Source organism: Apteryx rowi, unplaced genomic scaffold (assembly GCF_003343035.1).
Source record: "Apteryx rowi isolate R43461 unplaced genomic scaffold, aptRow1 scaffold_128, whole genome shotgun sequence".
Taxonomy (NCBI): Eukaryota; Metazoa; Chordata; class Aves; order Apterygiformes; family Apterygidae; genus Apteryx; species Apteryx rowi.
In genome coordinates, this window is record NW_020447508.1 from 741,000 (window position 1) to 766,679 (window position 25,680).

Sequence of the window (25,680 nt, forward strand, 5' to 3'; positions counted from 1 at the left end):
CAAACATCCGGAGAACATTTTATGTGCTTTCATGAAAATCACCATAATGTTTGCAAACTTGGAAAAAACACCCCTCCCACCAAAGAAACCTTTTCCTAAGCTAAAAGGTTTCGTTCCCCTGCCCACAGTTTCCCTGCATGCACAAGGCACAGAAATAAACCGAATATACTTCTCTGTCACAGCTATAACTCTTTCAGAAGRGAGCAAAGAGCTTTGCACTAGGAGACAGAGCCTGAACTGCCCTTTGGCCACAGCACAGGCGAGCAGACTTCTGTTGCAGAAGCTCCTCATCTGGCCRATATCGCAACTGCAAACTTCACTTGAGTTTCGTGAAGTTCCCGAGAAAATAAAGGCATGAAAAGTGAGATTTCTTAAAACCTAAAGGTATCCCCTGTAGGAAGGCACTATTTTGGCTTTCCAGCGATAATCTTGTTACGGCATGCCTCCAGCTAGTCCCAGATATGTGCTTTGTGACTGTCCACCTCTCTGTGTGGCTTAACTTTAGATGTGAGTTTAAAYACCCATTTGCAATTTTCTGGTTCCACAGAACTTCCAGCATTTCTGCAAAATGTCCAAAGATGAACTTTTTTTCTCTGCCAAATATCAATAAATGTCTGAAGCAGATTCTTCAGATACATTGCAAATTTAGGGCCATATTATTCTGCAATAGCTCAGAAAGCATCTCAATTTGTGGCTTAAGTGCATTTTAAGGAAAGAGTTGCTTTTTTTTAACTCATGGTCCATTCTTTCTCATTCTTTTTACAGTATTAGCACATATTAATAGATTATAACAGTCATGTCATTTTATATTAAGAGAAATTAAAAATGTATACAGAATGCATACACTTTTGTATCAGAATGTTAATCAATACAGGTCAGGCCACACTTCCTCCACTGGACTGGATACAACTCATTTCAGAGCTTCCAACACTTTCATCAAATGCATTTAATAGAGGTTATTACCAAAGCCTAGACATACTTCTGATTCAGGATATTTATTCTTTTGTTCCTTTGGTAATTGAAGCCACACTACAAAATATCCTAGGATTCATTTTTTTCCCCAAAACAAAAAAAATATATTTTTAAAGATATTTAAAGACAATTTTAAAATCTATTTTTTCCAAGATGTCTCATCCATCCCCACTTGAAGCTGAGGAAATGTTTGGTTAAGAAATGAAAGCTAGTTACAATTGCCATGACTCAAGAATAAGGCTGTCAGATGTATCTCAAAAGATCTTTTTCAAGAAGTATTTTGTTTCTCTATAACCATAATACTGTATCAAAGAATGCTATTCTTTTGACAGTATTTACAACCATAGCAACAATGTAAAAATCCTAAAAATGGAACTGTAGAAAAATGGAGAGAACTCTTCCTCCAAGTTTTGGAATATTTGATTCTCTCTAAGATTATATCGTAAAATTACTGCTTTCCTAAAGTACAGATGGGTAAATGACGTGGAAATCTAGCTGTTTAAAAGAAGAATGGATGAAATGATGGCTACAAAGTTACATGATTATTCACAAAAAACAAGCTCTCGAGCAAAACTGGGTTTAGCTAGGACAAAAATCAGGCAGAATGCAAATTTACAGTAGAYGGGCAGTGACCAAAAGTCTGGCATTACAGGAAATTATGTATATCACAAATGATTTAAAAGTTAACCCTCCCCCCACCTGTGCATTCAGTCTGCTKTAACATCTTCCATACACAAAAAGATGGTTAACATGGTTGCCTAAATAGGRCATTCAAACAGGCTAGGATTTCACTGCACACAAATACTAATTGCACGGGCTGTGTCCTGCTCTTAGCTAAATCCCTGGGCACTTTAATATACCCTTTACAGGCATTAATTACAGCACTTTGCTCCTTGATTGTGCTTCAGCAATGACCTGCTGCTGCATTTTGGGAGCTCTCTACAAGCAAACAAACGTGCTTTTTTCCCAGGGAGGCTGCCACCCCGACTACAATTTTAGGGCATGCATGAGCACGCCATAATCACCAGGCCACGGTGGGTGTAGTGCCCTCACCCCTTCCCTCTCACTCACTGTCATGATGTCAGGGTCTCTYGTACGGCTTCAGCCATCAGAATGAAACAGCATAGACTATTCCTGGAAACTCAGAGATGYGCTTTGTGCTCAGATCATACTGAGAAATAAAATGAGTTGATTTTAAATGTATTTGCTGTGGGGAGAAACATCCCAAGTCAAAATCCCGTTGAAAGTGTTTAATTCAAATTGATGGAAAGTTTGAAAAAATGACAGAGGAGAAGGTCCAGCAAGAGCTGGACTAGTTAGCAGACTTGGCCTGAGAGAAAAGAGTTTCTGACAGAACTGGAATGAAAATACAAATATAGAGTTGAGCTCTTCAAGCATCACAAATGCTTGAATAATGTCACAAACAGTGTAATGACAATAAGACAAAATTTTTGAGTCTGAACACAGAAGAGGAGCAAACAGAGAAATAATGGCCACTTCTGTGGTCATTACTTCATCTACCAGTGTTCTGACAGAAATCATATCCTCCAAAGAGTTAAGCAACTTCCAGAGATGATTGGTGAGGGAAATCATCGTATCACATGTCTTTACGCAGCAAGAGACAAAGCAGTAGGAAATAGCAAGATCAAGAGGGGAGAACAGGCTCAGGGTAGGGAACGGCTACATATTCACACAAATAATATGAGCTGCATTTCCATTTGCTGTAAGTTGTCTTGTAGAAAAACGGAGCTGATTCAAACTACAACTAAATGCTGAAAGCATGGTCATTAGAACATGACAGAACTATTTCTAAGTGTGCATATAAAGGGCTGCCAAACTAAGCATTAAAAACATGTGCACTTCCCTAGTCAGCAAATAGGTCAGTGATCACCACTTGCTCTGCTTTTTAATAAAGGGATTTGAGAATATTCCCTAATCTTATAAGAAATAAAGATTTTCATTATTCTTTTGTGAACTAGAATGACTGCATTATACTACCTGGAAAAAAAAAAGGCATCTTAGTTTGTCTCTTTTCTTCAGTTGCTCCCTAGTAATATATAACTAAGTTACAGGAGGGAAAAAAAAAGGAGTAATTGGCACACTRTATTTTATTACTGATTTTTGAAAATGAAACTCCAGGTTTTTGTGAAAACACACACAGTGCCTTATGTCATTAAATTCTTCAAGGTAATCTGGCTTGTTTCAAACTGCCAGGCAAGGGGAAACAGTGGTGAAATTGCCAAAATGTTGATTCTTCAGTCCTCCGGACTCCCATTGTCCCACAACCTCGAAAGCCCGAGGATCCACAACTCCATTGTAATGTGCACTGTGGAGAGACCCTGGAGCTATGAATTCCAACAGGCTTTACAGAAAGGACTCTGCAAGCCTTAAAATCCCCAGCCACACATGAGAAAAGCTGGTAGCAAAACCAGCACAAATTCAATCAGCAGCTTACCTGCGTTCCATCAGAAATTTGTGAAAACTGAGACCCACTTAGAAAACATCAAGAAACAGTCAGTTTTCCAYGGAAATCCAGATCACTGGAAAATTACTGGCTGTCTTTAAAGCTACAATCTGCCACCAAGCAGACATCTAGCCATAGGTTGRAAAAGGGACTTTGATCTCTGTCGATCATTTAGTAGCTTCCAGAGCTCCAGCCATGGGCAAAGCTCAGCTCACAGACGACTCCCATTAATCTAATGGCGCCCAGTGAGAGAGAGAGGGGAGAGGCAGCTCCGCATTGCCCTTTGCTCCAGGATGAGCTTGATAACACAAAAAGAAAGTATCAAACTTAGAAAAGACAGAGCAGGTTGTCTGCAGTCTGGCAGTTGCTACATTTGGCAATGCATGTAGATTTAATACAGGTCAAGAGCACTGTTGTGACACTTAACATCCGCTACTGTGACTGGGTTTCTATTTCATGGGAATAATAGTCGCATGTTAGCTTTTTTCAAGTGTTCTTAGGCAAAAATACGCCATTTTATTGTACTTCAAATGTACTGTAGATGCGGCTGGGAAACAATTGAACTGAATTAGTTTATGTGGTAGCACTTGTGTTTCATGAAACAGTGTTACATATTAAGTCTCTGTTTTATGCCAGGTAGACTCTTTCTAATGGAAATTCTCTCTGGGGAATATGTATTATTTTATCAGCCTGAACTTAGGTTGATTTTTTTATACTCTTTTAGTGAAGAACCACCTTGCATTGTGGCTCTCAAAGCTATCATTGCAGAATATGCGCCCATCAAAACTGTAAGTATCTAGCAAGATGAGTTCTGAGGGTCATACACCCATAAGAATGAAGCAAAGCAAGGGAAAGCCATAATTTCCTTTCCTTTCCTAAAAGCTGAAAAAGCACTGATTCGTTTTCCCTGACCCAAAGCCAGTATATTCTGAAGAAGCTAAAAAGAGTATCAGTGCAGTTACCTAAGTGCTGCTGCCCTGTGCGTTGACTCAGCTCAGTATCTCCTCTTATGGAGCTGACTGAAAGCTCACTTAAGTAAACGAGAGTCTTTCTATGAACTTTAATGAGCTTTGGATCAGGCTAATCTTGTACAGGAGCAATATGTGAGCCCCAAGGTAGGACCGTGTTCCAGAATGTTTGGAAAGAATCATTTACTTGCTTAGTACTAGAACCTTTTAAATAAGGAGCAGGAAAAGGAAAAGCGCCAAGAACAACCCTTTTCTGACATTACCTTCTTTTCTTTAATGTTGCATATTTTAATACTAGGTAGAACAGATGGCGAAATATAATCTCTCCACTGAGAACTAAATGACAGTCACTAGCTGTAGGGGACACTGAAGTACTAAAGCGAAGGAAATGTACAAATAATGAAAGTACATTTTGTCCAACTTGCTTTTGATGAGGCATAAAATAAAATGTAAATAATTTCTATTAGGAGAAAATTAACATAATGACTTTGGTATTTGCAATCAGTGTGAGTTTGTATTATGTAACCTGGATTTGCAATTGAAGGAGAGCAATACCATTTACCTGGATTTGAAGTAAGGATTATAGCAAGTCTATTTTCACCATAAGTAATAAAACACAAAACCGATACTAAAAACATGACTGGTAATAAASAGATGCGATTAGTCTCAACTTGGATAGGCAATAAAGAAAAAAAAGGAGAGGAAATGTTGTTTAGCTGTATATGAACAAAGAGGTTCTATTAACCTAGACTTGCAATGAAGATAAGTGTCAATATTACTAATGCAAGTTTGCAATTAAGTTGGTGTCAATGGGGCTGCGAAAAGGAGTTCATAATTAGGACAACACAGTTAGTATTGACCTGAATTTTCAGTAAAGATCATGTCCAGGTTTTAGTTTGGAACTGTAAAATTCATCTCTGTGCTCTACAGAAGACCATATAATTATTAACTTGCAATTACTTTGCAGTTAGAGATTTATTTACATAATATACTGCTTTTTATGCAATCATATGACTACTACAAATGATCAGCTGGATGTAGGGCTCCCAGAAGAGCGTCTAACACTAAAAATTGAACTTCTGAGTTTCTTTGCAAAAGCATTACTAAGGATTTAAATAGTTTACTCTCAGAAGAATTTATTGCTTCAGCAAGACTCTATGTGTTCCTGCTCCAAATATTGGTTTCTTTATTAGAMTTACTAGTTTTGGTTAATTAGTAGTTAAATCTCTACCAATGACCTCACGAATYATTTTCATACCCATTTATTGTAAATACCCTCAACGTTTCTAGTGAGCATGATCAACAGGGTACTTTAATAGACATAAATTGCTTGCTTAATCAGCCTTATGCACATTAATACAGAAAACCAACAATGAGAAGTGTATTTATTTTAAAGTCACTTTAGAACCTGATTGTGCACTTTCTTGCACTTATTTTCCTATATGAATCCAAGACCAATACATCACAAGAACACTCAACAATAGGGAAGAAAGGATACTAAAAAAAAAAAATCACCTTTATGTGCTATTTCCATGTTTCCTTGCAATGGACAAAATAYCTATAATTAATAAGAGAATGTAAGAACTCAATAGAATTCTCTTTCTTACCTCCTCCTCCTCCTCCTTCTTCTTTTTCTTCATCTTCATCTGCACTGGGAATCAAAGGTTTCTTGGCTTCTGTTGTGTCTTTTTGGTTCAACAATGGCTCTGAATAGATTTGATGAAAACAGAAGCTCGACGGTAAGCTTCTTCAGAACTGACATTGTATAGAACGATTAATATACGCTACAGAGATTACCATTAAAAACATCAGCAGAGGAAAAGGATCCTACCMGCCAGAAGTACCGATACCACAGCTATCTCCAGGAAATCCAAGGGGCTATAGTTGAGAGCAAGGCCTTGATCCTCCGAGATGCTGAGCTTTCTAGCCCTAGCACAAAAAATAGGTGCCTAGCTCTAAGCTTGGGACTTCCCTGGGACTAGTCACAAGCCCAAAGATACATTTACCAAAGTGTTTGCCTGGACTGGGGCTAGAGCATTCAGTGCACCTCATGTTCAAGACTCAAGTGCTTATCCTCAGGAATAAGAGATACRGTGTTCACTTTTTTTTAACGGGGCAAATGATTAAAAATCTTTTTTTTTTTTTCTTTAAACAAGGGCATTAAAAATCAGCTTTCACCACCTGAGCCGAGAATCCACAGCTACTCCCCTGCTCAAACTCAAATTCAGAGCTACCATAAGACGATTCAGCTCAACAGATCTGGCTTACTAGGTATGGGGAAACAAAGGGAACTTAAACACTACTGCTGGTGACTGAGCAGTAACAGGTATTTTTCTTCCTGGTAATCTTGCTCATTGGTTTCAAGGCATGCCCAGTACCTTCTACTTCCATGCAGGAGCTTTGGGAATCTGTCCCAGTTTTCATCTCCTCTTCTGCAGAAACATCCTCTTGTCCTGTTAACACGACAAATTGGAAATGACATCAGTATGATGGCTGCGCATGYGTGCAAAGACAAGTTTATCAAAGCAGGACACAAACCCAACATATATCATGTTACTTTTCAGCCCAGTACTGCTTTTTTTCCTATTAAATGAACAATGTTGAAATTACTTTATATATGAACATACCACTCAATAAGTTCTAAACATTAAGTATGTTGAATGGCTGGTCAAAACTGACCCTGAATGACTTTTTTTTTTTTTCCTGTAGCTCAGCCTTGACATGTTTTTCACAGGAGCTGTTACACACCACGCTTACCCTTTTGTGGAAAATCTTTCTGCTAGGAAAAGAAAAGAAAAGAAAAGAAAAGAAAAGAAAAAAAAAAAAAAGAAAAGAAAAAACAGTAACAATAATGTTATGCACTGACCCAGGATCAATATGATTAAAACTACATATTTGGAGACCCAGTTCTTTYTCAGTAACCCCAGAGAGTACGGTACTAAGRCTGTTTGGTGCCCAGCCTCTACTAGCTGAAGGCATATTGCTAAGGCAGCAGAGGTCAGGGGGAAAACCACCGAATGCTGTAACTGGAAGAACAAGGTTCCCAACTGGTTCATTATTTGTGTCTTCAGGAATTTTGATAGAAAACTTTACCTTCGGCTTGATCTTGTTCACACACCACAGSATGCACTGGGTCATTCTCCGGCGCACCTTTGGGGTCTTTCAGGGAGTCTGAGGAAACAACAACCAACCAAATGAAAAAATCCTGCAGTGGTTTTCATGCCGGAAGAGGCTGGTAGTTACCTCAAACACGGGTAGCCCTGAGGTGCTAGATTCATATTTGGCATTCCCATACTCTGACAGACTGTCTGTCTGTTTGACCCCGGATTTATATACTATAAAAGTATACTCATGGGTTTAAATTATTCAAATTGATTTCAGAATCTGCACACTTACTGAAAAGGTTTTGGGCCGCAGTACAAACCTCAAACAAAGAGTTGGCAAGAAAGAATATCTAAGAAAAATCAGGAGTATTACCAAGAATTTTATTTCTAATGAACGGAGTAGCACAAAGCTATGGGAAACAACATGAACTATCCACTTGACATATTAAGTGACTTATTTTTAGAACAATGCTAGTACTTTGCATAGTTGGATTTCCGCACACTTGACAAACATTAAGTCCTATAAATCTCAGTGCAAACTGTAGCCTCATTTCACCCAATGACAGAACTGCCCAGGTCATTATCGTGGCAAAGACTTCTTTCACTTTGGGGGAGACTAGCAAAACGAACTGCCCRAAGCCAAACCTTGAACCAGGGGCACAGTGAGGTTTAAATTGGTTTAAATCCTGTCTCTGCACTATCTGCAGTCTTCACAAGCACAGGTCATTATTTTGCTATGTCAAACAGTGTTTTCTAACAAAAGCCACTCCTTACTTTTTGTGTGGTGATGGAGAAAATGTATTACATATTCCACTATGGTCAGGAAATCACAGCAAAAGAGCTACGCTCTTTTTATTCCTGCTCATTGGCATAACACACAGTTTTTACTAGATAAAGAGCTCTGTTAGACCCTTGTTAAAAAAGGCCACTGATGTAAGTAACTGGACATTTCTGCAAACTTCAGGGATAAGTGAACTAATGCTAATAGATAATCACTATTTATAGTTCAGAGTAAAACACTTTCTAAAATGCTGCTAGCAGAAAAACTCAAGTAACACCGACAAAAGATCTATGGTGCATGATAATATATTACACTATGGCAGTGTTAGTAAGACTCTACTTCTAGAAAGTCCCTTTCTATAATATAGCAGAACAAATCTTACAATATACCATAGGATGTCCTGGTAAAACTCTGTTCCTGAAATTTGCCAAGAATAATCTCTGATGGATAAGTGGGAAAGCTGGGTTGTTAACATCTGATCCAAATTTAATAATCTGTAGAACAGGTATGCACTGAAAGTGTGTGGCTTTAATTAACTGCAAATAATCCCCCAAGGCAAATATTTAATTACCTGCACAGCTTCTTACTCTTTTCATTGCATGACAATAAGTTTATAAATCCAAGTTTGAAAGCTGAATATCTCACTGATGTACAATTTGCTGAAATTTGCCCTTGCTGCACTCTTTTCACCCTCCTGTGGACTTAAAACACTACTCACTRCTATCGGTGGACCACTGTGCTGCCCTTTCATGCTAGCATGCCACGTTGTGCTATGAGTTACAAGGGATTACCCTATCAGCCTGAATCAGAGCTAAAATAAATTAGAATTTCAGCAAATTGCAAGTTTAATCAAAATGTGACTTGAAGGACTTCTTGGTATAAATGGGAATGGCAGTAAGAATCTGTCGGGAATTTGTCAATGTCCCCAAAAAACCTGAAACCCATTGCATGAAATTCTGGCTATGACAAAGCTTTCAGGATGTCAAACAAGCCAAGAGTTGCACCACATGTAGCCCCATATTCTGAGTTACTATAATCTTCCTGTGTATGATTTAGTTGCACGTTTGTGCAACTGTACCAACAGTGCTGGACTCAGGAGTCCTCTTCTTTAAGTACTCTACCACCAGGGCCTGAACACGAGCCTTCACACAGCCAAAAGCGATAACACAGGGCACTCTTTCCTGATTTGGGTGGGAGATGCAAGCTTCTCCACCCAGACCCTTAAGGCTATTGCACAGCACTTTCTACTTTCAGACCTGTGACTTTAATCTCAGCTCATGGGTGCCACCTTTTCTCCCAGAATGAGGAATGACTCCAATTTCATGCAAAAATCAATCCACAGTATCAGAACAACAATTACACACTTTGGTCAATAATAAAAAATGGAGTTTGGGAGCCTCGTGTGTGGCTGATGCAAGTAGGTGCCCCATCATGCTGCTGGCTTTCATGAAGTATCAAATAGCTTATGGCAAACCACAGTTACCCTGCATTTTGGGGATTTCTCTCTAGCAGTACTTCCACCCTTCGGATATAGCTGTAAGCGTGACCCCCCCCCCAGCCATGCTGGGCTTCAGCATTAGGCACCACAGCTAGAGACCACCTGTGTTATTTGGCACAGCTTCAGACATTACCATAAATAGCTGTGCGCAGTGTATTCTTATGGGATTGCAGTTTTGTATTAAACTTCCGCTTTGGTCATGAACACAGCTTTCTAATTGTTTCAGGGCTCAAGAAAGCAATTTACTTACATGGGATGCAAAACTATTCCAGACAATATGCAATATAATTCTGCACAAGTTATTTTTTTTAAAGTGTGTTTCTGAGAAGAGAAGAGCATGGACAGGAGTTATTGCCTAGCTGCAACTGTCTGCAGCTCTCATTTCAGCAGCGGAGATCAGTCATTGCATTAGTATGCAGATTTGGAGTTCCAAAATCTTTAAGGTCAAGACCATATCAAAGACTTCTTCTTTTCAAATGCAAATATTGGATCAAATATTCAAGCCAAAAGGTCCAAAGACAGATTTACTTTTAGGATTAACAAGAGTAAAATAAAGCAAAGGAATAAACCCAGATTTATGAAGAAAATCTGAGCCAGGCAAGAGTAAAAATGTAAGACTAAATACACAGGTCAATAAAAGCTGTTCTCAAATTGCACACGAGGCAAGAGTGCTACCTCCACTTCATTGGCTAAGCAGCTGTGGGCATCTCACACCTGCAGGTTATATACTACCTTCTGTTTGCAGGTCTGTGGAGCAGGGCAGTGGCAGTGCTCAGGAACAGCTGGTTCATTGCCTTTACGTAGCCCTTTATAGCCGTATACAACTGGCACAAACCAGAATAGTCCTAAATGATCCTGGGGCCTAAAAGAGCTCTGGCCATCCTTAAAGCCTTCATCCATCGCTAACGGACCAGTGAACCGACCTCAATTTTTTAAATGGCATAAAAGAGTATTAATCTTCTTCTAACACAGCTACTTATCCATCAAGTTGCACTGGAGAATCCAAGTCAGGGTATTATTTCACAACATAGTATCTTATTTTTGATAACACACGCTGGGCACCATTTACCTAAGATAACCCCAAACTGGGATGGTAAGGATTAGTATTCCTCCAGGCAGAACTGAARAAAAATCAGTGTTTCTGATACTACACTGTAGCACAGTTCCTAATGTCATCATTGATCACACACAAACAAACCCAACATGACATTTAATGACATAAATGAACCAAAGATAGGTCRCTTATCTACTGCACTCGAGGCATCGGGGTGCTTGCTCACGTCTAAGCGTCTGACCCCTCAGTCCATCCAAGGCTACTTTTCCGTGGCAGCCGCAGTGGCAATATTCACGTAAGGAGCATTTGCTCTGCCCCAGCTCCAGGTCCCATCCGCACCGCTGCAGCGCTCAACACCCCTCTGCAGTGGTGGCATTACTGTTTTGTGGGGCTGCTTGGCAGCACACACCTGGGAATTAACCCCAGCCTTTAAAAATCCTGGGAGAAAACATTTTGACTTCAAGTAAGCAGGACAGAATACCCCTTAACTACATTATTCACTTTTCCCTTTATCAACTATTTGTTGAATTCAGCTCCAGGAAAACTGTGTAGCCTGCAATAAGCTATCAGTCCTACCTTCCTGACAATAATCAAGACACTATTTTGTCTAAATACTGCATAAAAACTCATCCTTTACTATGTCATTCATACTTTTTTTGACTGCATAAAACAGCGTTGCTCAAACAAAATTTTGCAAATACGTAGGAAGAGGAGAAATAGTAAGATCTGAATGTTAAGTGGTTTTAATGATCTTTTAAAATTCACTTCCCCAGCTAGTCTCTGTGTGGCTTATTTACTGAGTCGTTTCTAATGTGCAACACACCTGGGTCCCGCACACAGCATAGATAAATCACCATGTTTTAGGGAGCTGTAAGAAGATTAAAGAGGGAAAAAGCTGGCCATTATGAAAGAAACGGGTTCAGTGCATTTTATTTTTTAAGCATGATACTGTGAAAAATGACTGRAATATTTCCAGAGTGAAAGAAATCAAGCAGGCGTCTAAAATTACAGGTAATGGTGTGCACAGAGGCTGCCACATGATTAGGGTATTCTTTTGCCTCATAAACTGAGGAAAATGTGTTAAAATGAAGTACTATAAAATGGTGATTTATGAGAAGTTAGGGAGATATTCGTGAGCTTTGACTTTAAAATGTTATTTTTATATCCACCAAGATTTCATTTTAATCTATCTTTATGACAGATTAGATTTATTTGAGCCCAAGTTTATACAGCTTGGTAAAACAGACCTTGTTAGGCACAACAACCTGTAGAGAGATTTGTACAAGTGTTCGGATAACAGACCAGGCGGCTCATCTCTGCAGGGGGAAGGTCCGCCAGGTAATGCTCCCGCTCACTCGCTCCTCCAGCCGCGTCTTCTCCAGCCTCGCCTCCAGGCTGGGTCCGGACTCAGGCTCCAGCCTCACCTCCAGGCTGGGTCCGGACCCGGTCTGGATGCACAGTGCTACAGATCGGTCAGATTTAAAAGAAAAGTGAATAACCAGCACTAGCTAAAGCTAAAACCGACTGTTATGAAGGGTATTAGGCAAAAAGGCATTTGGCTGACTGGGGATGGTTATTTACCTGGTTTAAAAAAACCGCAAACCATGCCATTCGGGTTGTGTTAGTCAATTTGCTTTCATAAAAATCATTCTGCCCAGGCGAGAGAAAGGTTATCACTGTAGCCACAGCTAGAGTTGGGGGTGTTAAAACTCTTCCATTACACAGGTTCTTTTTCAGTTACCTATAATTGAAATTTTTCAGGCTGAAATTTTCCAGGTCTAATCATAGCCCAAGGGTGAAGTAAAAACATTTCATTGGTAGCTGCTGAGTGTTCAGCACTTCTGAAAATCAGGTCATTCATTTAGATGTCTTAATATATACTTAAGAGCTGATTTTAAACACCTCTTTTTGAATATATTGGCCTTTCAGTCAATCTTTTTCACCCACTTATCAATGTCTAATTTATGTCGATTTATACAGCTCCCCTGAATTTGAAATGCTATATCTTTCACTTTATCCCTTCTTGGTCATTTCTGTCTTCAGGACATCAAGATTTTTCCATGGTGAGAACTACAGCTGGCCAAACAGGAATTTTAAGATCCATTATGTTTTACAGGCAGGATACTTATAGGCTTCTGCACTGCACACAGTGAGTTTTTAGAGTTAAACTCTAGCCAAGACATATACCTAATTCTGTTTCTGTCAACATAAACCCTCTAGATGACTGAATCTGACTCCATTTCAGTGAATGCAGAAAAATGGTGACTTGCTTTAAACAGCATTCCCACAGGAACATTGACTTTGGTGAACACCTGGAAATAATTAATCGGTACTTTATTTTTAAAATTAATTAGCATACGATTTAATTTAGTTGACCTTCAAATGAAAATTCAGTTCTTATTAAGTGCTAATGAATTAAAATCAGTGTATTGTGAACAGGAACTTTGTCACGATTCCATAATGTGGAGTTCAMTCTTCAGCTGTACTAAATCCGCAGTTTCTTTTTCATTTTTCTGCCAGAAAGCCCCATCATTAAGTCACATTAAAGAGTAATTGGTACAACAGGTAACTGGGAAGAAGAGGCAGAACACTCTCACACATGCACACTCTATTTTTAAAACCACGGGTTCAAACCTATCCTCGTTTGTCATCATTACCACACAACGGTATATAGTAGATGGTACATTTAAAACAAGTTGGTAGTCCCAGCACAATCTTGCGTGGACAGGCATACGAGCCTGCAGCCTGTCCGATATGTCTTTTATCTGCCGCATAAACATTAATGACTTTAATCACTTTGTTCTGTCCTTACATTTCATAAAGAGCAGCAGCTCTACCTTGAAATACACTGTGCGTAAAGGTCCTACTTCCATATGCACAGTAATGAAGCACGGCGAAGGTGCTGCCTAGAGACGCCAGCTCTCCCCGCAACAGCTAATAGATATGCATGCAAGTTTTCAAGGATAAAATTTCAACATTTCTTTGTGGTATTTCCAGACAGTGGAAATAGAAACTTGGCACAGACTCAAATAAGAGGATACCTCCACAGCATAACATCAAACATATTGATGTTCTTGTAATATGACTGTCCCGCATTTCTTCTGAGGAAAGACAGAGCACTCAGAAAACTCCATCTGTTCAAAGGCCACATGCAAATTGGGCCCATATGAACTTTTTTTTTCTGGACAGTGCTACTGTCGCTTCTAGAATGAATAAAGGAAGAGCTATACTTTCACAATAATACAGGAAATGTAGTCTCGCAGTAGGTTCTCATTTTAATCAGAGCCCCTGAAAACATTATTCCTGCACTGCTCACCAACACACTTCTTATGAACAATCCTTCTACGTTCTCATCCTTCCCCTTCTTTAAAATTGCCTCCCCCCCCCCAAAAAAAAAAAGTCCTGATAAAGACAACCCAGGTAAGAAAAAATATTTGAACTTCCTGACAGCAGTGATGTATGTGCATCAAGTCTCGTGGACGAGCAGGAAAGTAACACTTGAGTAAGTTCTCAGCAAGATTTAAGTGCTGTCCTGACTAGGAAGCTTCTCCTGAATTAGAATAAGGCTTGTCAGGAAAATTAAACTCCCATTGTSCATTAAAGACCCTACCAAAACACGTTGACCTATACTGCTATAGGACTGGCAGAACCCTGTTTATGACAGTCTGCAATGGGTAATATTTGTTAAGAGCTACGTGAAGCAACAGCATGACCTTCAAAGTGAGAGCAGTATCTGGTTTGAATATCACCATACTTTAGAATTAAAGATAAATATTTCAGTGTGTTTACTATTTTCTGACCCCAGAAATAGATGAAAGAATAGGCAGAAAAATTACTAGTTGATGCTAATTAGAGTCAAAACACCAGTTCCAGTGCACCCATCAGAACTGGCATTTGAAAGACTGCTATAGCTCCATAAAAGGCTTGGCAACCTCATATTCCAAGTTGTTTAAACTATGCATTTTGGAAGCATGTAGTCTAGATTTATTTGCCACAAATCTCCTTTCACAGTAACTAGGTGAACAGACTGGAAAAATACAATTTCTTTAAATGCTTTACATCCAGTTCATTTAGTTGAAGATAAACTACAGAAAKGAGTATGTTCCAGAACCTGGCAGGTTTTAGCTGAGTTAACGCGGTGGACAAACAGTTTGAAGACTGAAATTTATTTCGGGAGTGGCAGGTGTTTTCAGAAATGCCACGATTTTGTAAAAGTGCCGTCTCTGAAAAGGTAGCACTTTTGTAACACTAGCGTTCATTTTAAAACAACTCAAAATCTAAAACCTGACAAGTTGAAAATATACTAATACAAACAAGGATGAAAACCTGGTCTTTCAAAAATTTTGTTTACATTTAAAAAACTCATAAACAAATCCCCAAGCATGCTAAGTATCACACACCTCCACCATTCCTTTTAGTACCAGTACTACTTCCCAAACCAGATATTCAGAGGAGAGTCTGTCTCACTCCTTTGCCTTACTAGATGCTTTCCGCCTTATTTTTGAGGAAAGGAAGGACACCAAAGAGTAACTACATGTTGGAATAAAGGACTTCTCAGGGCAGTATCTCTTCTCGCTACTTTCCTGAGAAGAGACCCCTAATACAATGAGTCAAAAAAACTGGAATGGTCACACACTGAGATGATYGGTGTTGTCCCTGAAAAACATAAGAGGAGGCACTGACTTCACAGTCAGGAACAAGAACGCAAAGCAATACCAAAATGTTGGGATCTTCAGCAAGAGTGCACACAGCAAAAAAAAATCCAAAGCCAAAAATCTGCCATGGCCCTCACGTTACAAAACATAAAGAGCGTGTCCAAGGGGCGATCATACAGATACAGAATTCATAGATAGGCCAAATGTCAGTARAAAGACAGATGACTGGCAGGTAATCACCAATTACAGTAGGGCTGAATCTATCACTATTTCTGCCTTCCACTAGCCTTGCCACGACCCTAATCTGTGAAGATCTGAATAGCAAAAAACAGTGCTCTGGCAAGGGTTTGCATTTTTTTTTYCCCCCTRCMGTATCAATCAATCAGTTGAGAGAGCACTTAAATCAACCTGCACAAGGTTTTGAACTCATAATCAGGTAGGAATGTGGGCACTCCAGCACGTTCCTTTGGAACCAAAGGGCAAGCTCTCGCACCCCGTCACACTTATCTAGAAAAATGAGAAGAGAGCCAAGCAGCRACACTGAATTAAACATCAAGTCTTTTAAAATAAATAAGTTAATGGATGTTAATAATTATGTTATCTCAGTAAAATGCATTAAAATTTTCTATTAGTCTTTCTTGAAAGCTGTACTGAGAGACTGTATTTATTATAGATAGCCTAACTCCTGTTTTGAATTACCAGTAGCAAACATTTTATAAATCACCCAGGCTTTTTCTTGACATGCCCCTGCAAAAATGCCCAAAACTGTAGACCAGCACAAGCAATTAATGGTGTGATATCATAAGAGTATCAAAAAGGGTACGGCTGTGCACCGGTTCCTATCTGTAAACCAACAGCTCCACAGGAAAAAGCTCAGCTTGAAACACTTAAATTAGATCATCCCTCTTTCTTGTTTCCTAAACTCCCTGTCATTTGGCCCCGTGACACTTTTAAATATTTATCACAAACTAAATGATCTGAGTGCCCAGCACAGTCCGCACAAGATAAACATTGCTTTCTCCCTCTCCGTTATGACTTCATCTCCTTCTGTCTCCTCCTGATGTGTTTATAGTGATTGTGTTTTCTTTTCCTCTTCAGGAGAGCACTGAGTAGGGAGCTGATACTGCTGAGATAGATGGGCATGCTTAACTTTACACGTGTGAGCTGCCCTAGTGAGCCCAAGCTTGAGGTTCATTTCTGATATGTCATCTATGATATTTTAGTATTACCTCCATAACAAGGGACTTAGGAATTCATGGCATCTCTCTCCTACCAGCAGAACAGCTGGTGCCAAGCAGTTCATTACAAAGACTTTTGTAAATGAAAATCCAAGCATTTATCTATTTTTGTGTTGTTTAACTGTGATTTTGGCAATTTCCAGACAAAGGAAAATAAGGCTTTATGAAATGTCCTCTTGGGATTGGATATTTTGAAATGCAGTTTGCAATCTGTACCTTTATCCTCACTCAGCTCTATTTCTTCTGATGATGATAGGCTGAGTACAGCTGTAGGCTTCGTCTCATCTGTAAGAACCCAGAAAATGAGAGCGACGTCATTCATTAAATACCAAACTGAGGAACCGGTTGACTGAAAAAAGGATTACACCTTCTCCAGTGGTTTCTGTGACTAAGAATCAAGATACTAGTATGGGGCTCGATTTTCTGCCCTTCCATCCATTCACGTTGTCTTCTCTGGGCATTACTGGTCTGACCTTCTTCCCTAAGCTGGGGTAAAGCTTGCATTACCATACTGCCAAATCAAGTCTGTATTTCAATTTCCCTTGTTACGGGGGGAGTAACAGCTATCAATTGCACGGGTAGGCTGGTGTTGCTACTTGCTTTGAGATTCTTATTTTCATTAAATCCATCTATTTTGAGAAAAACAATTAAGCCTGTTCTCAACTTTAATCATGTCCATGAATCCCACTGGAAATGAAATAATTAAATGCAAATGCTTTCCTGAAAACAGAAGCTTTCCTGAATCAGGCCCTAAATTTAGTAACTCCCTGAAAATCAGTGGCACATAGATTTTCGATGGTAGAACATGCTGATGTAACTAGATATTTCACAGACAAAACTAATACCTGAATTTAATTGAATCTTTTCACTTTCACTGTTGCTTTTGCTTGGCATTTTTTATAATCAAAAACCTTTAGGAACATTTGTTTTTGTTTTTAGTTTTACATTTCTTTCAAAAGACTTCCCTCCTATGCTTCTGACAAAAATGGTTCCTAATATAGTCTTATAGTCACACAGACTTTTTTTAAACTGGTTTAAAACAAGAGCTCTGAATCCCACCTATTTGCTTCCCATGTGTTAACTGTGAAGTTCATCGATGATAGTATAGAGGCTAGATTAAAAAAAAGACAAAACAGTAATAGCTGAACAATTTCAGGCCAATCTTCGTACACTATAACTGGCTTTTTCATCTATTGTATAATACGAATATATAAATCTCTACGTAATGGCCTGAGTAAGAATACACTGTTTCTATTTTTTCTCCTATATTTTCTTTTACAATATTAAAGTGATGCTTTTGTGATTTGTCACACTCAGATGAAGGCTATGCCTTYTGGTTTAGAAAATACAGCCTTCTCAAATAAGAACTTTAATATTTGAGGAGACTGCTCCTGACAATTATCATTCATAGTGATTAGAAGCATTTCARGCATGCAACCATGTATCTTGCAAAATCGGGTCATTTTCTACTGCCAAGCAAAGGGCAGAGAAGCAGCAGCCCTAGAAGTTCCCGATGATGTTTGCTTCCACAGTGAGGAAATGGGAATGCAACAGTAATTCATTAGCTTTATGTTACTGACTCAAAGTAATTGCATGCCTCTCTCTTGTTATCACCATGTGAGCCAGTAGGGATAAGCGGAAAGACAAATCATTTTTTCTGTACTACTCCTCTGTGTGCCTATGGCTGAGAAGCTGACTCTTGGACTACATGTAGGCATAACATTATCTTCAGGCATGTACCTAAATGCGTTCCTCAGCTATGACTTTTCTGGATCTGGGACTTGAAAAGTCTGGATCTTTTCTTTGAAGCTCTCCGTGAGAGCTACAAAACATGTCTACCGATATTAGATAGTAAAAGAACGCATATGATATCTCTGATAAACCAAGTCTGGCAGCTCGTAACATAACAGGTCATAATGACAATTTTGGAAAAAAACACAATGCATTTAAGACACTCCCAGTAGCAGAGTAATAATTTACAGAGGTATATTTTCTTTACTTCTGGGAAAAATGAGACGTAGCTCATTCAATCCAGCTGTTTCATGAGTCGATATACCAGGGAAATATGCATCCCATCAGGAGACAGAGTGAATATAGTTGACAGGTATAGTGGGCTATATTTGGCACTTGTAGACAGTAATGTAAYTGGGTTAAACAGAAACCTCTGCAGTTTGAGCTCTCCTGAGCAAGAAGCCAAGCAGTGCTTGGTACTGTTAAAATGTTGACATTGCCAAGGCAAAGATATCGCCCTGACTACCCAGAGGTGCAAAAAAGAGTCTGGATTCGGACAGTGCGACTCTGCCTCTCGCGGGGATGGAAAGAAGAGGTGGTGAGGCGGACAYGACCAAGGGAAGGACTTCAAGCACTCAGGGACGGCAGCAGCTGCTAAGATCCTGTTGCAGAAGACCAGCCTATGGGATGCCCTGGAGAAATGCAGCACCTTCACATTTGTGGCGCCCACTGCACGGGACCAAAAAAGGACTGCTCTCAAATGAATGTAACATCTGGAAAGAGCCAGAATGCAGTAAGCAGGCCAGATGACTTGGCTGGCTGACCTGACTGGCCTTGCTCAGCTCTATCTGCCGGATACCGGTAACAATTCTCAGGACTGATTAAAAAAGTGGTTCTGTACAAAACTGTTTCACACGCTCTGAATTAAATATGTGTAGGCAACACCCTGCACTACTAGGAGAAAAAAAAACAACACAAAAAGCATTGTGTTACACGTAACACTGCAAAAAGAAACCCTAAGAAATATGGGGACTTGTAGCTATTTTGACTGTCACTTCAGCTATTTTGATAACTGCTTAATTCTAGTTGTCATTTGCATCGAATAAAGTTTGGTAGGATGAAAAATACAACCAGAAACAGAAAAAGTAACAGAAAATCTATTTTGAACATTGAGTGGTATTGTATTTTAAAATACTGAACTTACTAGCTTGTAACATATAATTTATAAGCATGCCACCTGCAAAACCCGCTGCTTGTGAACTCTGACATTTATTTGCAGTATATGTAATATCTTTCTGTATGGATTTAAATCTTCATAACCCCTGAGACTTATGCAGACTATCTACTAAAATCTGAAAATATCTTCAAAAAATTTTTAAAGTGCAGTTTTTAATAAAGAAAGACTGCTTCCTCCTTCCCCCAATTTCCTTTCCCCCAGTTTCTGTGCTACGCAGAGTGCTACTCCAGCGTAGACAAAGAGGGAAAATTATTTCTTTCTCGTTAGAGATTTATCTAGAGATATGCCACCTTAAAGAGGGACTGTGGAGTGTGTAACTTAAACAGCAAAGTCTGCATTCCTGCATTGCAATACATTCATTCATAATGAATGGCGCTGGGGTCCCTCCCGGGAGAAGTGCACAAGCCCTGAGTTAATCTGGTGAAAACGTACAAACATTTTCAGTCAATAGCATTGACTACGGTTATTGTTCACCAAGGTGGATAAAACCCAAGAAAGTCCTTTAAGGAACTCAGCACAAACCTGCTTCTTGGCTCTGGCCCTCAGCTTCTTCGGTGTTTTGCTTCTCCTCTGGGCTGTTATCACCTATCAAGGAAACCCCCAAAAAAATTACTTATGATATATTCTTTTATTGGTAACAGTGGCAGCAATATTAATTGTAACCAATGCAGCATAAACTCTTGATTTACAGCAAGGTCCTGTGATAAAAGGGGAGAGAGCTATAAATGTAAACTGAAGAACTGCAAACATTAATAGTTACATTTAATACAGTCACGTTTCAAGCTGGGGAAGAAGGGGTTAGATTGAAGATTTTACCTCAGTAGGTAGAATTGGTTCATAACACTGGAAATATCTGTATACCAAATAAAGATATTTCCTTAAACGCTGTCTACAGTAGATAAAATTGATGGTTGATCTTACTCTATTTATTTTATAAAGATGTTTTTCTCGGATGGTTTTCCTCCAGTACCATTTCCACGAGACCCTCCAGGTGGCTGTGTTTTAGGCTTGCAGAACCTCTCTTAATAGCTATGCAAGGTGACACTAGGAGGGGGAGAATTGCCTGATACTTATTTTAAAGGCTCAAAGCCACCTAACATAAAGTATAAAAATGCATTACAAATGACTACAAAGAAGAGAGCAAAATAAACCAAGGCGAGATTGCTAGGATTTAATTTTTTTTTTCCTTTTTACATTCACATTCATTCACAATTTTCTCCATTTTTGCATTTGCATTCATTATCCATTTTCTTCCCTCCAGCTCCCTTTCTGAAGGCAGGTACCAAACAGTGAATTACCACTGAGAAAAGTATGTGCTGGGGAAAGTCTATGGACACAGGATCAAACCTTCTTAACCTGTGCTTGGCCCAATTAGAAAAGAATCAAGCAATCTGTCTTTTCCACAGTCAGGAGCCCTCTTTTAGCTTCATAAAAATACTAGTGGTTGCGGCGTAGCACGCGGTATCGGCCGTGGCTCTGCTCCCCCCATGCCGGCATGGTGAGGCGGCTGGCACGCACAGCTGAGCACCAGCCCTACCGAGGCAGCTGAGGAAGCGAGTGCAGCGYGCACACACCAGCAGAAGGGAAATTCAGTCCCCAGCCTGTGAACGGCTTGATGGTGATGCACATATTTTTTTGCTGTGATCTCTTCTGGCTCCTGGATTTTTCTGATTACAACTTCCGTGGAGCAACGCGGTGAAAGCGCCACCACCTTACTCAGCACATCGGGGCTGTCAGAGAGAAGAACGGGAGCAGAAATGCAATTAGGGGGGAGGGAGGAGAAAGCAAGCAAGCAAGCAAGCAAGCAAGCAAGCAAGCAAGCGTGTGCTTTTCAGAAGCAAACGGGCACCTTCCGGCAGCCCACTGGATTTAGCTCATATTTAAAGAGGGAGGCACGTTGCTCTGCTCCTTCTGGCAGGCAATACATCTCGGCCTCCAGCAGATGGGACTAGCGGAGAAGCATTCGCCAGGTGACCCTGCGCAGAGCTGCTGTCTCGGGCGCCAGAGGAGCCCAGCGTTACACCCCACCTGCGGCCGGGCTGGCTGCTGGCCATCGGGGGGGCACTCGGGCCTCTTGCCTGCTTTGTAACTCTCTGAACCGATCATAACCAGCCTAGCGATAGTGATTTCTTCGCACKTTAGTGAGTCTAACCTGGAGAAAAATCGCATTACACAGATGACCAAAATGATTTGATAAAACCAGCTGCGCTTTTTTTTTTAAATTTTCTTTCAATCATTCTGACGGTCCACACACAGCACGAGGACGATGCATGAGGTCTACACACAAAACAGAAAGTTAGCTAGACTAGAAGGTACATTTTCCTTTCCCCCTCCCCCTTTCTTTCTAAAACCTAAGTTTTGGCCATTGCAAGCTTTGCAGCAAACCATTAATAAAGAAGGAACGAATTCTTTGTTGCACCTGCATGTGTCCCACAGGGAGYGAGTCGCCTGGCTCAGGAGCTGTGGTAAGGAATCGTCCTTTCAGGACACCACCGTAACGCAACGGCGGAAGGATACTTGAAAAGTCTTCACCATTAAGTCAGATCCAAAGAGAACAGGGCTTCACTGTTAAATAAGTGGTGACAAATCCTAAAGAACTTCCTTACGGCCAAGTGCAACATGTTTTGCTTCACGCAGATGGACTTTACATTCAGAAAAAGCAGGTCAGGCACAAACAGTAACTACCGATACATCACCAAAAATCATTTCAGGAATCACCTGACTGCATTCACTACACAAAATTACATGCTAGACGATACTTGTTTCTACATCCATTAAAACAAGTATGACTATAACCATGAGCTATTTGGCTAAAATCAGGTGTTTGAGGTATTCCTCTTTATTCCCAAGGGATTCCATCTCTTGTAAAGTCACTTTCTCAGACCAAACTTATGTTACAAAAGCAGGTTTAAAGGGTGCATTGTGCCTACAGAGTGACTTTGGTAGAATTAGGAAACATTAAAAAAATAGTAGAATTGAGAAACACTAAAAAATTAAGAGTGGACAAGAAATGCTCAAGTAACTGACTTCCAGAAGCAAGGGTTAAGCTTTGTCTGGCATGGTGAGTCTCTTCATCTCAGGAGAAAGGGAGGGAGTATGAATACACCGATAAGAAAGTAAACTAGAGGATGCAACAGTGACTAATCCCTGCACGTCTGACAAACATTTTTTTTCCATTTTCTAAAACCCTTCTAACGAGCCTCTCACTAAGTGTCTTCTACTGATGAAGAGCCTGTTTGTAATTATTGCTCTCCATTGGAGCTGGGTGCAGAGCAAATGGAAAGGCTTTAAGTAGCATGTGTTCAAGGAAAAAGAGCTGCAAATACATTTTAAAAAAGTACCAAACCAGCTCTTCTCCATATTTTTGTTCACCCCTGCTCTCCTCTTCTCCAGTCAGAAAAGCCAGACCCAGTGCATTTCCCTTGAGTCTTCGCCATGACATTATTAATAATAAAAATGTCTTTTTCTCTGGATGGCTTCTGCAATATCTGCCATCCTTCTCTTTACACTCTTGCAGCAGTTGGCAATTGCATTTCCTCTAGGTGAGAACTGTCCTCACAGTATCTATTTTACCATTATACTAGTAATTGAACAACAATCTGTCACTCACTCCAGAGGAGACAGAAAATGTGGTGTATAACATGTCGTGTCATTTTAGGCCAGCAAATGTAAATGATTTTGAGYCACATCAAAAGACAAATGGGAACATCTGTTTCTTTTCCCCAGAATGGCAGTCAGTTGAAAAAACAGGAGTTTGAGAGTTACAGTAGCATAATACAAACAAAATAAGCACATCAGTGACCAAAATACATACTTCTGGCCATTTTGCTTTCCTTTTCCAAGCTGACTACTGCCTGGTAGGAGCTTGCTCTCCCCTCTCACTCTTTTTCTTTGGGACCTGTAAGGAAACTCCCCAAAATGATTTATTCCCTCATTTATATTCAGTAGTAAACAGGCTAACCAGTGATCAATCAGCATGCTCAGCAAGCTGGCAAAGCAAGCAGCACTTCTAACCAACCTAGAAAACYGGATACTCTGCCAGCCTCTGCCCACTCTGCGTTAAGGAGAGGTATTTAGCATGCACAGTCATATGGCAGCTGCAGTAGCAGCCCCCAAACGAAGCAGTTGATACGATAAATAATAAGCCAGCAGTCAGAGGGGAGAGGGATGACACAAGAACCGAAGGAAAGTCCAGGGGACAATCTCTCGACTGCAGCGCCAGAGCAGGTTCTTGTATTCTTCCTGTGTCCTCTGCAAGGGCCCAGGGGCACGAGGGCTTTTGCATCTTTTACTGCTCCTGCTACAAACATGGCAAGTCACAAATACTAATAGTCTGCCGGCCTCTTGGCTCCTCCTGTGGCAGAGCTGAACGAGRGCCAGATTCTCACACACATATGCCTCTCGAGAAGCACCTCTCTCCATAAATAGTCAGAGATGTATTTAGGAGAGCTAAGACTAAAGCCAGTGTGTCAAAAACTAATGAAAAAAGACATTTTCCAGAAGGCAGCAGATTTGCAGATAACATATTTTTAGTCGAAGGAATAAATTCTGCCTAACCAATACAAAACAGTCTACTTTTACCCCTCCAACATAGATGTTATGAAAATTGTTTCCACTGCTGAGGAAGTGGTACCTATGTTATGTATAGGGTAGAAACAGACAGTCAGAGTAAGGGTCTTTCAAACAACCTACTCCTTCCTGAAGCAGAAATAAATGATACAGAAGGCCATTGCCTGAGGGTCATGTCTTGTTTGCCATTCGCACGTATCTGCATAGGCAGCATGTCCCTGAAAACAGGGTTTCACCCTGTTACGTCCCAGTGTGGCTCCTGCCATGCAGGCATCTGCTGGTCCTCCCCAGGAGCCAGCAGCCTCACACATCTCCCTCAGTCTGGCATGGGGACCTCACAGCTGGACTACGCTTTTTGGAAGAAGGCAAATGCCAACCAAGATAAGGGATGCCACAGTTCTGAACCTTCTTTTTAATAGCACAAAAATATTGCCATGGCAATCATATTAATGATGTGAAGGTCCTTCTAGGATAACAGGGAAACTAATTAATGAGAAAATTAAAAATATAGGCCTTGATCTTACAGCTGTTACATTCTGCACACATGAGTAGATATGCTGACTTCAGTGGAACTCCTAATATGAAAGAAGAAAGCACACATATATCTGTATATATACTCAAGATCATATCACCTGCAAGCATTTTCAGATTATTCCAGTGGAAAAATGATATCAGACATAAAACAAAAAAGCGCATACAAACAAAGGCCATTATTGTAGAACTATAAATGCATTAAAATGAATAATTAGGGTGCTGGCCTGAGGTTACCAAACATTTTCAGTTTGAATTTCAATTTCTTTTAATTAAATTACAATTTAGGTCAGTTTTAATCACTCCTTGTGTATAACCCCTTTGGGGTAAATTTTAAGAGGGGTTAGTAAAGAATTATCTGCAGTAATTGTTTAAGGGGGTTATGAGACTTGTTCCCCCCTTGCTGTTTCAACAATTTATCTCACTGCAGCAGACCTGAATGCGCTGCTATCAATGCACCGAGTGCAGCTAAGTAGTCAGCCTAATAAATAACAGGTTTTCATTGTCATGCAGTATTTTGTCAAGAATTGTTGGCGACTGTGGGAAAAGAATGAGAAAACTATAGCTTTTGGGGATTATCTCAGAGGTTAAAAATAACACTATTGTATTTCACCTATTTAAAGTTCTGAGAAATACAGGAGCAAGGCTCGTCCATTCTTCGGACTATTACCCACTGCTGCTCTTCCATGTGGGCGCCAATGACACCAAGGGCAAACTGCAGACCATCAAGCAGGATTTCAGAGCTCTGGGGATGGTGGTCAAGGGTCTGGGAGCCCAGGTCATCTTCTCCTCAATCCTGCCAGTGAGGGGGATGGATGAGAGGAGGAGGAGACGGACTTTCCAGGTTAACGACTGGCTGCGCCGCTGGTGTTGGCAAC

The 25,680-nt window shown here is 40.1% G+C and overlaps 1 protein-coding gene across 1 annotated transcript in view; it reads right to left on the minus strand.

Annotated features, from left to right (window-relative positions):
- MACROD2 (MACRO domain containing 2) overlaps nucleotides 1-25,680 on the minus strand; it is a 900,884-nt gene that overhangs the window by 33,370 nt on the left and 841,834 nt on the right. The window contains exons 11-15 of the mRNA XM_026055958.1: nucleotides 20,225-20,287; nucleotides 16,951-17,019; nucleotides 7,498-7,575; nucleotides 6,783-6,857; nucleotides 6,012-6,110 (exon numbers count right to left, since the gene is read on the minus strand). Of these exons, the coding sequence (XP_025911743.1) occupies nucleotides 6,012-6,110; nucleotides 6,783-6,857; nucleotides 7,498-7,575; nucleotides 16,951-17,019; nucleotides 20,225-20,287 (384 nt within the window). The remainder of the gene's footprint in view (nucleotides 1-6,011; nucleotides 6,111-6,782; nucleotides 6,858-7,497; nucleotides 7,576-16,950; nucleotides 17,020-20,224; nucleotides 20,288-25,680) is intronic.